The sequence below is a fragment of the Tamandua tetradactyla genome, chromosome 12 (genome assembly GCF_023851605.1).
Source record: "Tamandua tetradactyla isolate mTamTet1 chromosome 12, mTamTet1.pri, whole genome shotgun sequence".
NCBI lineage: Eukaryota > Metazoa > Chordata > Mammalia > Pilosa > Myrmecophagidae > Tamandua > Tamandua tetradactyla.
The window spans coordinates 51,594,785-51,607,468 of record NC_135338.1 but is presented as its reverse complement, the minus strand read 5'-3'; the positions used below and the strand labels follow the sequence as shown (position 1 = coordinate 51,607,468).

At 38.1% G+C, this 12,684-nt stretch overlaps 1 protein-coding gene across 16 annotated transcripts in view; it reads left to right on the top strand.

Moving 5' to 3' along the window:
• RPS6KA5 (ribosomal protein S6 kinase A5) overlaps positions 1-12,684 on the top strand; it is a 328,971-nt gene that overhangs the window by 108,863 nt on the left and 207,424 nt on the right. For 15 of the 16 annotated variants that reach the window (XR_013160427.1, XM_077123333.1, XM_077123324.1 and 12 more), the window contains one exon: positions 5,603-5,821. Coding sequence is in view for 15 of the 16 variants with exons in the window: in XM_077123333.1 (XP_076979448.1) it covers positions 5,603-5,821 (219 nt within the window). In the remaining variant the exon portion in view is untranslated. Of the gene's footprint in view, positions 1-831; positions 1,072-5,602; positions 5,822-12,684 lie in introns of those variants that run through there. The other variant, XM_077123338.1, reaches the window with a different exon arrangement.

Genomic DNA, 12,684 nt, shown 5'->3' with positions numbered 1-12,684 from the left:
GTTTCTGTTTCTTTTTGGAATTCAGATGTTCCATCCTCCAAATCACTATTTCTATCTTCTGTCTCTTTAAATCTATCATTGTAGGTATCCATTGTTTTTTCCATCTTTTCTACTTTATCCTTCACTTCCATACGTTCTGTGATTTGTTTTTTCAGTTTTTCTATTTCTTCTTTTTGTTCAGCCCTGTCTTCTTCATGTCCTCCCTCAATTTATCGATTTGGTTTATGAAGAGGTTTTCCATTTCTGTTCGTATATTCAGCAGTAGTTGTCTCAGCTCCTGTATCTCATTTGAACTATTGGTTTGTTCCTTTGACTGGGCCGTATTTTCAATCTTCTGGGCATGGTCTGTTATCTTCTGCTGGCGTCTGGGCATTTAGTCAGATTTCCCTGGGTGTTGGACCCAACAGGTTGGAAGATTTTTCTTTGAAATCTCTGGGCTCTGTTTTTCTTATCCTGCCCAGTAGGTGGCGCTCGTGGCACACGTTTGTCTCACGTGTTTTGAAGGGATTCCCCCGGTCACCGTTCTCTCGACCTGGGGATTTCCGATCCAATTCTCTCAGTTGGTCCGGGGTGCCGCGCGTGGTATGGGCGCCAGCCACCGCGGCCTGAGGGGAGCATGTGGCTCCTTTATTAATGCCCCTCTTGGTGTTTGGTTGGACCCAGTCCCTGCCACTGTCGGAAATTCCCTCCTCTCCCTGGAGGGGTGCAGGTCGCCGGCCGCCGTGGCCCGGGGAACTCGCCACCGGACCAGGAAGCCGCATGTGGGGGAGGGGCACCGGTTGCCGGGCGCCGCGTTCTGGGGAACTTGCCACCGGACCAGGAAGCCGCCCGCGGGGGAGGGGCGCCGGTTGCCGGCCACCGCGGCTTGGGTAGCCCTCTGATCCGAGACTCGTAGCCGGTCCAGGAAGCCACCCGCAAAAGAGGGGCGCCGGCCGCCGCGGCTTGGGAAACTTGCCTCTCCGAGACTCTCAGCCGGCCCAGGAAGGAGGGAGGGAGGAGCTCCGGCCTCCAGCTGCCACTGCTCGGGGAAGCGCGCGCCACTCGTGGATCTCACCGCAGCAGAGTCTCGCAGTCAGTCTCTAGCCTGAGTTCTTGAAGTAGTTTTGACGAAGAGTGAGGGATCACTTTTGTCCCCATGCCAGTCATTGGCTGCAGGGTGCTTGATTTGGGGTGTGGTAAGGGATTGCAGAATATAGCTTCACAGTAAGGCAACACCTATTATACATTGAGCTCTTGTCCAGAGAAGAGGGGAAGTGGGAGCCCTTAGCATCCAGTATTCACAGCAACAGAGGGATGGGGATCGTGGGGTTGTGGGTGGGGAGACCACAGTCATCCACCAGGTGTTTAAAATCAGCTACCGTGAAGACACTGATTTAATTAGGAAAATAGCCTTTTTGCTGAAGTTATAAACCGAACCATATATGAATATGATTCTTAATCATTCTTGTATCCAAGTTGTCCTTTATTTTTCTTTTAATGCACTCCTTTATATATTGGTCAGAGTTCTCTAGAGAAACAGAACTGACAAGATATATGTATAATATGTGAATATTATGCAATTTATAATAGGAATTGCCGCATGTGACTGAGGATATTGGCATGTCAGAAACTGGAAGGTTGGGCCAGAAGTTGGAAACTCCAGTGCGGGTTGTGAGGAATTCTCTACAGGAGAAGCTGGTTGACCGAATTAAGATAGAAGTCCTTTCTGACTGCTGAAATCATCAGTTCTCCCTTTAGGACTTCAGCTGATTGGATGAGACCTCTCTCATTGCTGAAGGCAATCTCCTTTGTTCATTGTAGATGTCATCAGCCATAAATGTAATCAACTGTCTGACGATTTAAATCCTCAAAATATCCTCCCAGTAACAATCAAGCCAATGCTTGCTGACCTAACAATTCAACAGTATAACCTAGCCAAGTTGATACATGAGTTAACCGTCACTCCTTGGTAATCAAATCCATAGTTAATCATCATCTCTAATTCTAGACCTCACAATAGGACAGAAGTTTCCTTTGCAGCTTTTTCTTCTTTGCAACTAGAAAAACTGGTTTTCAAGTCATTTGGAACCAGGGATAAGAAATGGCCTAATGGATTTCATGGGTTATCTATATAAATGCATGCATAGGTCAACTGTGAGCTCATTTAATACATGTAGTCTCACAGAGTTTTGTCAGAAACATAGAAAGTGCTATTCTAGGAAGATTATTACACAATTTGTTTTTAATTATTCAGGCTAATGCAGTAGTAGCATTGCTGATTTCATTGATCTTATATTCAGGTTCTCTGATTCTTCCAGCTTCAATCTACTGTTGAATCCCTCTAGGGAATTTTAAATTTCTGCTACGGTGATGTTCAGCTTTTTTTGGTTTTCTTTCATAATTTCCATCTCTTCATTGAGATTCTGTTTGTGTTTATGTGTCATTTTATTAAAAGAGCATGGCTTTTCTAGGGTACATAACAGTTTCAGACCAGCACAAAATTTGGTACTTGTGGTAAAAAAAAGTTGGTTCAAATGGAGACTCATTAAAAAAGTTATATATATACTTTGAACATATTACTTTCCTCTTAAAATGTATAAATATACATTCACTTGCTTATCTTTGGATGTAGGCACAGGGCCCTTTCTTTGAGAATAAGTTCACTGGTTTGACTATTTTGAATAAACCTCACTGGTTGGTAATGCATCATCTCTTACTAAAGTTTTGGTTTCTTTAATGTGGAGTAAAACTAGACATATTTAAAGTAATTGGAGTACAGAATCCTTTTAGATTTTTTTCACAATTTTTTAATATAGATTTTTATAGTTTCACCCACACCAAATTTTTATTTGGCCGTATACATCAGCATCCTATGCTGCCTCATGCTTATATGGATTTCGTATAACATGTTTTAAAGTAACGGAAAATAAATCAAAGAAAAAATATTTTCTTATACTTGTTTTACAAACTCAGATAACACATCAATGGAACCTTCTAGTGGTGAGAGGTCTTAAAGTCATATTACTTTAAGATTGGTTTGAGGAGGGAGGATGTTTTGTCTAGATGAGATGGCATGATAGTGTCTTTAAATATTTGAAAAATTATAGAAGAGTAACATCTTTTTGAAAGTCCATGGGGAATGGAAGTTGAACTAACAGATGAATATTATAAGGAGGCCTATTTCCACTCAGTGTTTGGAAAATCTTCCAACATTTAGAGTCCTCCATCAATAAAAGGAGGGCCACTTTGCAAAACTTCCTGCTCTTGGGAAGAGTTAGCACTGTGTCCCTTCCACTTTTAAAACACCCAGTCTGCATTGTGACTTCTAGTTAATGTCTGACTTCTTATCTGTTGTCTGTGAGGTGGTTCATGTTATGGAGGCAACTGGAGAACAGCTAAGAGCGTGAGCCTGGAATTGGGCTGAATGGATAAGTGTAATTTTGGACAAGTGACCCAACTTTTCCATATTTCATTTGCTTCATCTGTAAAATGAGATGGTCATCCCCACCTCCTTATAGGGAAGTTATGATAATTGAATGAGTTAACATGTATCAACTGCCTGCAAATATTCACATGTCAGGTTCTGACACCCAGCAGTCTGTCACATAGTAAACACATACTGAAAGACTTATAAAGTCCTAGGAAAAAACTGGACAGTCTTCTTTGAGTGGTGTTGTTGGAGGAACCTGCATTGGAGAGAGTAGATGGATGATATAATTTCTAAGGACTCTCGCACTGTGAAAGTATGAATTTGAGAGCATAGGAACTTAGGTTAGGTGATGGTGTTAATGTAAAGAACACAAGTTACAAGGCTGTTTATTGAGGACTTTCTCCCTAGTTTATATAGTGGCTCACTCTGTTGCAAGATATAGTACACTTCATTAGAATATTTTATAGCTCTATTTCAGTGCTTCTGAATAGATGGGCATTTTTCATTTGTATACTTGAGGTTAATATGTTAACTTCTAAAAGATATCTTCTGTTTTGGTTCACATCTGTCTTGCTGAGTTCTCAACCTATAATTGTCGTGTTTACAATGAGATAAGGCACAAACCTTCTGTGAACTTTTTCTGTCTTACAGAATATGTTCAGTAAATTTATAGTGTTGCTTTTATTAAAATCCAGAACATCTGGATGAAAATCCAGAACACATCACAAATGGGAGGAATCATTTTGTTATTCATTTATGGTTAAAAGTGTGGTTCCTAAAATCAGAATGCTTTGGTTGTATCTGGTCTGCCACTTCCTATCTGAGTCTTTTGGCCTGTTTGTTAACTATTCTGAACCCAATTCCTCATCTGTAAAATGGGATTATTACAAGTACTAACTGTTCCTGAACCATGCCACCGCTCTTCCCCCCCAAAAAAATCAAAAGTACTAACTGCTTTGGCTGTTTTGAGGATGAAATGAATCAGTATATGGAAGGAGCTTAGCACGATATCTCTGACAAAGACAAGGCCTTAATAAGCACTGACCCTTTTCCTCGCATGGTTCCTATAGTCAGTCACTTATCTGCTGTGTATCATGTGTGGGTGTTTAGTTCCGAAGGTACTGGAAAGAATAACAGACAGGTAGAAGAGCACTTCCTTTGAAGCTTTCTTATTCTAGAGGTGAATTAGACCAGAATTATATGTTAAATACTATAGAGGAGTGGACAGAATGAATGGAAACATGGGTCTGATTAATACTCAGACTAACTCAAGTGATGTGATTAGAGCAAACTTCAAAAGTGACTGAGCTTAGCCATTTCAGGAGGCATTTGCATTGTTAAAAGAGATTAACTCTAGAGAATTTATAATTTGTAGAGATTGATTGCACTTTTCCCTCCTGGGGAAAGTATTGTCTACTTTCCTCCTCCCTTTTCTTCCTGCTGCTTCGTCTCTCTCCCTACTTTGGGTAAATGTAGAGGACTGGTTCTGCTTAGTGAGGCACAGTGTCCACAGCCCAGTTTCTCCACCTGGTGAAGTTGCATCACACCAGGATTGTGCCAAATGGAGCACTAGTTTATGGAAAGCATGTTGGGTTTACTCAGTGAGCTGCAAATTACTGCCTAGGAATATAAAGGGGCTCCTGTCTATGTTGCTTGCAATTTAGGGTCTTTTGCTGTTTTTTGTATCTGAAGATTTCTTTTGTTTCTATAATTCTGACTTATGTTACTTAATACCTATTTTTAAGATACATATAGAAGAGTACTTGAGGTGCGTGATTTACATGGTATATTAGATTTTTATTAAGAACTGTTTTCATTTGTCTGTATCAACAGCAAATATATATACCTAGAGGTTTTATCCAATGTCTAAACTTAGTTGTTCCACAGTTGGGTTGTGGTTAGTTGACTATAATAAGCTAGTTTCCTACAGCTAAAAATATTGAGGAGAGAATAACAGTAAAAGAGTGAAGATATAACCGTCAGCAGTGATTAGATATGTAAACACTCAGGGTTAAACCTAGAATATTTTTGGTATAAAATTGTGTAATCCATCAAAGAGCTATTTGAAATACCACTAAGGATACTTTTTCCCTCAAAAGGTGTTTTTTTTTTTTATGCATTCTAACTTTCAACTTCCAAATAAATTACTATTCTGACACTGTAGCATTTGAATTTTTTTCTTTTTATTTTCAGCTTATGGAAAAGTATTTCTAGTTCGTAAAGTAAGTGGTCATGATACTGGAAAACTGTATGCCATGAAAGTTTTGAAGAAGGCAACAATAGTTCAAAAGGCCAAAACCACAGAGCATACAAGGACAGAACGACAAGTCCTGGAGCACATTAGGCAGTCGCCATTTTTGGTTACGTTGCACTATGCTTTCCAGACAGAAACCAAGCTTCATCTCATTTTAGGTAAGTGTCACAATTTTTATGAAAACATTTCTTCTTCAGTCTTGAGTCATAATGCATTCAAGGGACAACACATTCTCATTCTCTTTTTGGTGGCATTTCCTTGAACATCATACATTGCTCTGGATTTGGGGCCTCCTAACCTGAAGGAATTTCTATTCCATACTCCTTTAATAATTGTAAGAAACAGTATGATTAGGAATATCCCCCCCGGGCAGTGTACTTTCATTCAAATGTGAGGAGCTGAATGGTGAAGTGGGCTATAATTTTTACTTTAAGAGTTTTCAGAAATGTACAAGTCAATGACTTGGGCTAACAAGGGGACATTTAATGAAGCCAGTGATGGGGAAATATAAAAAAGAAAGAAAGAAAAGGCTTCCATTCTTATAGATGCTTTGCTGTTCCTGGTGAAAAACTTTGCATATGTAATGGGGATAACTGCTCAACCCTTCAGTCATTTCCATTTCCTCCCACAGGCACTTTCTGAATACTGTCCTTTCCCAAATAGAATTGGACCATTGTATATGAACTTTGGAAAGGTCTTCAGTGCACATTGCCAAATTGCTTTGCAGAAAACTTGTGCTATTTTCTATTCCTAATAGAAGTAAATGGCAGTGCTTGTTTAGTTTTGCACTCTATCATAAACTGTTCCATTCCTGTGTTGATTTGCATTTATGTGTTATAATCCCCTCATATAATGTTGAAGGTTTAGATGAGATATAATTTCATGTAGTTCTTCCCCCCTCCCTTTTTTCCTTCTTTCTCCACCCCCTTTTCTATTTTCTTAACATCATAGTATTCATATATTTTTTTGTTGCTTATAAGACAAAAATTTTCAGAAATCTAGAACAGAATTTTGTAATAAACTATTTGTAGTGTTCAGTTATTTTGTTTGTGGTGCTTGAAATGCATATTGGTTAGTTTTCCAAATGTTGTGCTATGTGTTTAAACAACCCAAAGATCTGTTGATTGGCTTTATCCAGATTTTATGGATTATTAGATGTTATAGCAGTAGTTTACACTTTCACCTCTTTTGGACCTGGCCCCATTTTGTCTGACAACTGAGTAAACGCTGTAGACCTTTAAAAAAAATAGGCATGTTTTTAAAAATTTTATTATTTATAAAATCAGTATTATGTGCATAGAAATTATAGAAAAACAAAAATATGAAAGTAAAAACATTTTCACTGCCTGGAGTTTACCTGTGCAGAGTTTAACTTGTTATATATCCCTCCCTTATTACTTAGTATATGTCTTTCTAGATTTTTCTGTCTGTGTACATGTGTATGTTTTGTTAGAATGAAATTGTCCAGTTAGAAAGAAATAACTGAAATCGTGCAACTGTAACCCATGCCATAGTTTTAAATTTGTTCTATAACTACTTGTTAAAGTGTACTTTGAGATTATCAATTTTTAGCAAATGTTATATTTCACAATTACAATTTAAAAAAAAAGACTTTAAGACATAATTTAAGCCATACCAGTGACAGTGAATTTTCCTAAGTAGACAAAAATATAAATGTGTTTTTGGCTCATGTTCTTTCAGGGCCTACCTATTACATGATTTCAGAGATTTCCCTTTTATTAAAATTATTTCCATGCTTAAATAACATGTCCTGTACATGTTATTTGTAACAGGCTCTTTTTCAGTTAATGATGTCTCTCTTTCCTGATCAATGGATTTTCATATCACTTAATATCCAGTTTACTAGTTATTTATTGCTAAATAAGAAACTATCCCCAAATGTAGTACTTTTCTGAGTAAGATTGAACACCTTTTCTTATACTTTGAAGAGAGAATTATCTGTTTGTACCCTGTGCTCATTTTTTTTTCTCAATTTCTAGGAGCTGTTAGAGTGATATACTGTTTTTCATATGCTTTGCAAATATTTTCCATTTTTCACTTGTCTTTTGACTTTGTGTGTGATGTTTATGCCATGTATAAATTTGAAATTTATCTAATGGGATTTTTTTTTTTTTTTGTTATGGCTCTTGGATTGTGAGTCTTAGAAAGGCAACCCCAACTCTGAAGTTACAGAGTGATTCACTGATGTTTCCTTCTAATACTTGTATGGTTTTATTTTTTACATGGAGAACTTTTATCCATTTGGAGTTTTCTTTGGCTATGACATGTACTAAGGATTCAACTTAATATTTTTCAAATGGCTATCAAATACCCATTTGTAAAAAATTCGTGTTTACACTGACTTGAGGTGCTGTCTTTTTCATACATTAAATTTCCATATATATTTGGGTCTGTTTCTGGAATTTCTGTTCTGTCTGGTTTGTTGAATCATGTACCAGTACCATATTGTTTTAATGTATCAAAATTTTGCAGAATGTTCTAATAATTGGCATTGCTGTTATCCTTTAGAGCATTTTTGGGAGCTCTTTTTATTTGCTTATTTTCCCATGTAAACTTTATAATTACATTATCTGGTTCTGGATTGGAGTGTGGTGAGTGAGGGTAGAGAACTTGTCAGAGTGTTTTTATTGGGATTGTTTTAAATTAAATAATTTAGGGAGAGTTAGCTTTTAAAATGGTATTGGTTATTCCTATCATAGAACATGGTATATCTTCTCATTTGTTGAAATCTACTTTTGTGACCTTAAGGAGGGTTTTAATATTTTCCTTTTAGATTTTCTCTATTTCTTAATAAGCTAATATTAAGTATTCTGTCATTCATTGTTATTATGTGGTTTTCTCTTCCACTGTATCCAGTAGCTGAAGGCCACTAATTTTTGTATGTTAATTTTATATCATGCTACCTTCCCACAATGCATGTGTCTTGCCCTGTTCCTTCTCATCTTGCCCACAGTGTATTCTTTGGTGTATGTGGGATTTCTTTGTCTCTCTGTTTTGCTGCAGGTGTAGTTTATAAAGGTTTACAGTCATTCTTCTTGCTCTTCTTTACAATGTTTGGAGTGCAGAAATGGAGATTTAGGTCTAGGCTGCCATCATTCTCCTATTGGGATCCATGGCTCACTGCAGATTTCCTGACAGGTGTCCCATTGGAATAATGTTTGCCTGGTTGGTAATCTTCAGGTGATAAGATTATTATGTTAGCATTATCTTGCCTAATACTTATCTTTGATATTTCTTTTAGTACCGTATGTGAAAACGACTAGCATTTCTGTCAGAACTGATTATTCTTTGTTTAGCTGGGTTTGACCTCTATTCATTTATATTGATTCTGCCATCCTTTAAATGAGGGATCAGTACTTTACTTAGTCCTTGCAGGTTTTTTTTTTCATTTTTAAAACATTTTTATTGATAAAATAATGTACAAGCACTTACATTCTTTTTTCCTCCCCTTTTATTTATTTTTATTCCATATGTTCCTCTCATCTGTTGACAAGGTAGATAAAAGGAGCATCAGACACAAGGTTTTCACAATCACACAGTCACATTGTGAAAGCTATATCATTACACAATCATCATCAAGAAACATGGCTACTGGAACACAGCTCTACATCTTCAGGCAGTTCCCTCCAGCCTCTCCATTACATCTTGGATTAAGAAGGTGATATCTACTTAATGCATAAGAATAACCTCCAGGATAACCTCTCGACTCTGTTTGGAATCTCTCAGCCTTTGACACTTTGTCTCATTTCACTCTCTCCCCTTTTGGTTGAGAAGGTTTTCTCAATCCCTTGATGCTGGGTCTCAGCTTATTCTAGAGTTTTTCTCAATCCCTTGATGCTGAATCTCAGCTCATTCTGGGATTTCTGTCCCATGCTGCCAGGAAGATCCACACCCCTGGGAGTCATGTCCCACCTAGACAGTGAGTCATCTCTTGGTAATTGTTAATAATGCTGCTATAAACATTGGTGTGTAAATGTCCATTTGTGTCCTTGGCCTCATGTCCTTTGAGTAAAGACAGCATATAGATGGGTCCTGTTTTTTAATCCATTCTGCCAGACTATGTCTTTTGATTGGAGAGTTTAATCCATTAACATTCAGTGTTATTACTGCATGGGTAATACTTTCTTGTACTGTTTTGCCTTCTGGATTTTATATGTCATATCTAATTTTCCTTCTTTTTACCTTTACTCATAGTCTTCCTTTCTACACTCTTCTCCACACCTCTCTCTTCTGTCTTCGTATCTGTCTCTAGTGTTCCCTTTAGTATTTCTTGCAGAGCTGGTCTCTTGGTCACAAATTCTCTCAGTGATTTTTTGTCTGAAAGTGTTTTAATTTCTCCCTCATTTTGGAAGGACAATTTTGCTGGATATAGAATTCTTGGTTGGCAGTTTTTCTCTTTTAATAATTTAAATATATTATCCCACTGTTTTCTCGCCTCCATGGTTTCTGCTGAGAGATCTGCACATAACCTTATTGGGCTTCCCTTGTATGTGATGGATTGCTTTTCTCTTGTTGCTTTCAAGATCCTCTCTTTCTCTTTGACCTCTGACATTCTGATTAGTAAGTGTCTTGGTATACGTCTATTTGGATCTATTCTCTTTGGGGTACGCTGCACTTCTTGGATCTGTAATTTTAAGTCTTTCATAAGAGTTGGGAAATTTTCAGTGATAATTTCCTCCATTAGTTTTTCTCCTCCTTTTCCCTTCTCTTCTCCTTCTGGGACACCCATGACACATATATTTGTACACTTCATATTGTCATTCAATTCCCTGAGTCCCTGCTCATATTTTTCCATTTTTTTCCCTATATTTTCTTTTGCTTGTCGGATTTCAGATGTTCCGTTCTCCAGTTCAGAAATCCTATGTTCTGTCTCTCGAAATCTACCATTGTAGGTTTCCATTGTTTTTTTATCTCTTCTACTGTGTCTTTCATTCCTGTAAGTTCTGTGATTTGTTTTTTCAGACTCTCAGTTTCTTCTTTTTGTTCTTTCCTTGCCTTCTTTATATCCTCCCTCGGTTCATTGATTTGATTTTTGATGAGGTTTTCCATGTCTGTTCGTACGTTCTGAATTAATTGTTTCAGCTCCTGTATGTCATTTGAATTGTTGGTTTATTCCTTTGACTGGGCCATATCTTCCTAGTGTGATTTGTTATTTTTCGCTGGTGTCTAGGCATTTAATTACCTTAATTAGTTTATTCTGGAGATTGCTTTCACTTCTTTTATCTAGGGTTTTCTTGCTGGATGAATTTGTTGTCTATCTGTTCTTTGACATTCCGTTCAGGTTTATCTGGACCTTTAACTTAAGTTTTGTTTAACAGAGGAGAATTTTTCAGTTCTTGTTTTCTTGTTTCTTGCTTGCTTGTGTGATGCCTTTCCCCCACACACACTTAGGAGGGTCTACTTAGATATTATAGACCCCAGCCAGATTTTCCCAGACCAAACTGACCTCCTATCAGGAGGAAAGAGTCACTTGCATCAGTTTTCTCTGAGGGTGAGACCCAGCAGGTTAAAAGACTTTCCTGTGAAGTCTCTGGACTCTGTTTTTCTTATCCTGCCCAGTATGTGGCGCTTGTCTGACTGCAGATCCCACTAGCATAAGATGATTCGGTACCTTTAACTTTGGCAGACTCTCCCTGTTGGGGGCATGGTGGAGACAGAGGAGAGGTTGTAAGCTGGTTTTAATGGCTTCAAATTACCAAGCCCTGGTATCTGAATTCCTTGATGGAGGGATTTCACCTGGGTGAGGCTTCACCCCTCCCCAGCGGAAGGCACAAGCTCCAGATAAGCCCCCAAAAGAGCTCACTTCTGCCTATGCCTGGGGCAGTTGCAGCCTAAAAAGTCCTGCCACTGTATCCAGAGGCAGTCAAGCTTTTGTAGATACACAGCCACAAAAACCTCTGTTTCCTTCTTTTTTTTTCCCCCTTTTTCTGTCAGTCCTGCACCCTTGGCGCTGGGGCAAAAATGAGCAACCTCCGCTTTGATCAGGTTTACCTAAGCTGGGGGCCTATTTTTGGTAGTCAGAATTTGATAATTAATTCCACAATTGGCATTTGATTGTGCTCAGTCCCTGCTGCTGGTAAAGTCCTTTCCTTTCCTTTCCCCTCTGGGAAGCAGCCTGTGGGGGAGGGGCACTGGCCGCCACAGCTTTGGGAACTCATGATTCTGAGGGGGGGCTCACAGCCGGTCCAGCTGGTCCAGACTGGGGTATGCTGTGTGTCCGGTCACTTTCGTGGCTCCGGGAGCTGTTCTTTACTGTTTCTGGTTATTTAGTAGTTGTTCTGGAGGACGAACTAAAATACACACGTTGTTAAGCTGCCATCTTGACCCGGAAGTCCTGTCCTTGCAGGTTTTAAGGTATCTGTCATTGTAGACAATAGTAAATGAATGGGTGTGGCCAGAGTCCAGTAAAATTTTATTTACAAAAACAGGTGGACTAGATTTGGCCCCTGGGCTGTAATTTGTTTACTCCGATTCTAAATCCAACTAAACCACATCTTGTTTTTTTGTTTTTAAATTTCTATAGCTTTAATATCTTTTAAGGTATTTATATCTAATGTCATCATATAGACTTGATGTGTTATTTTTAATTTTAGCTTCCCTAACTCTTATAACATGGAGACCATATCTCTTTTTATAACTTTATGTACCTGTGCATGATTACAAGAAGAAATATAAAAATATTTTCATCTGTTCTCTTTATCTTAGAACTCATATTCTTTTCAACTAAAAGTGGGAGGGAATTCAGTGTAGAAAATAATCTGGAAAAAATTTTTTTCTTTTGGTGTTCTCTGAGCTCTGTTAATAGTGATTTTGTCAAAACACCAGATGATATGTGCCTTCAAAAACTATCATATTAATCAGTAGAATTCATAAGACACTAAAGAAGCAAATCACAAAGGTATTTATAAAGGTGATGCCAAGGAGCATTCTTAATAATGAATGCCACCTTAGCCTTCTAGACAGTTCTGTCACTATGAGTCATCCTTTCAATATGAGTTAA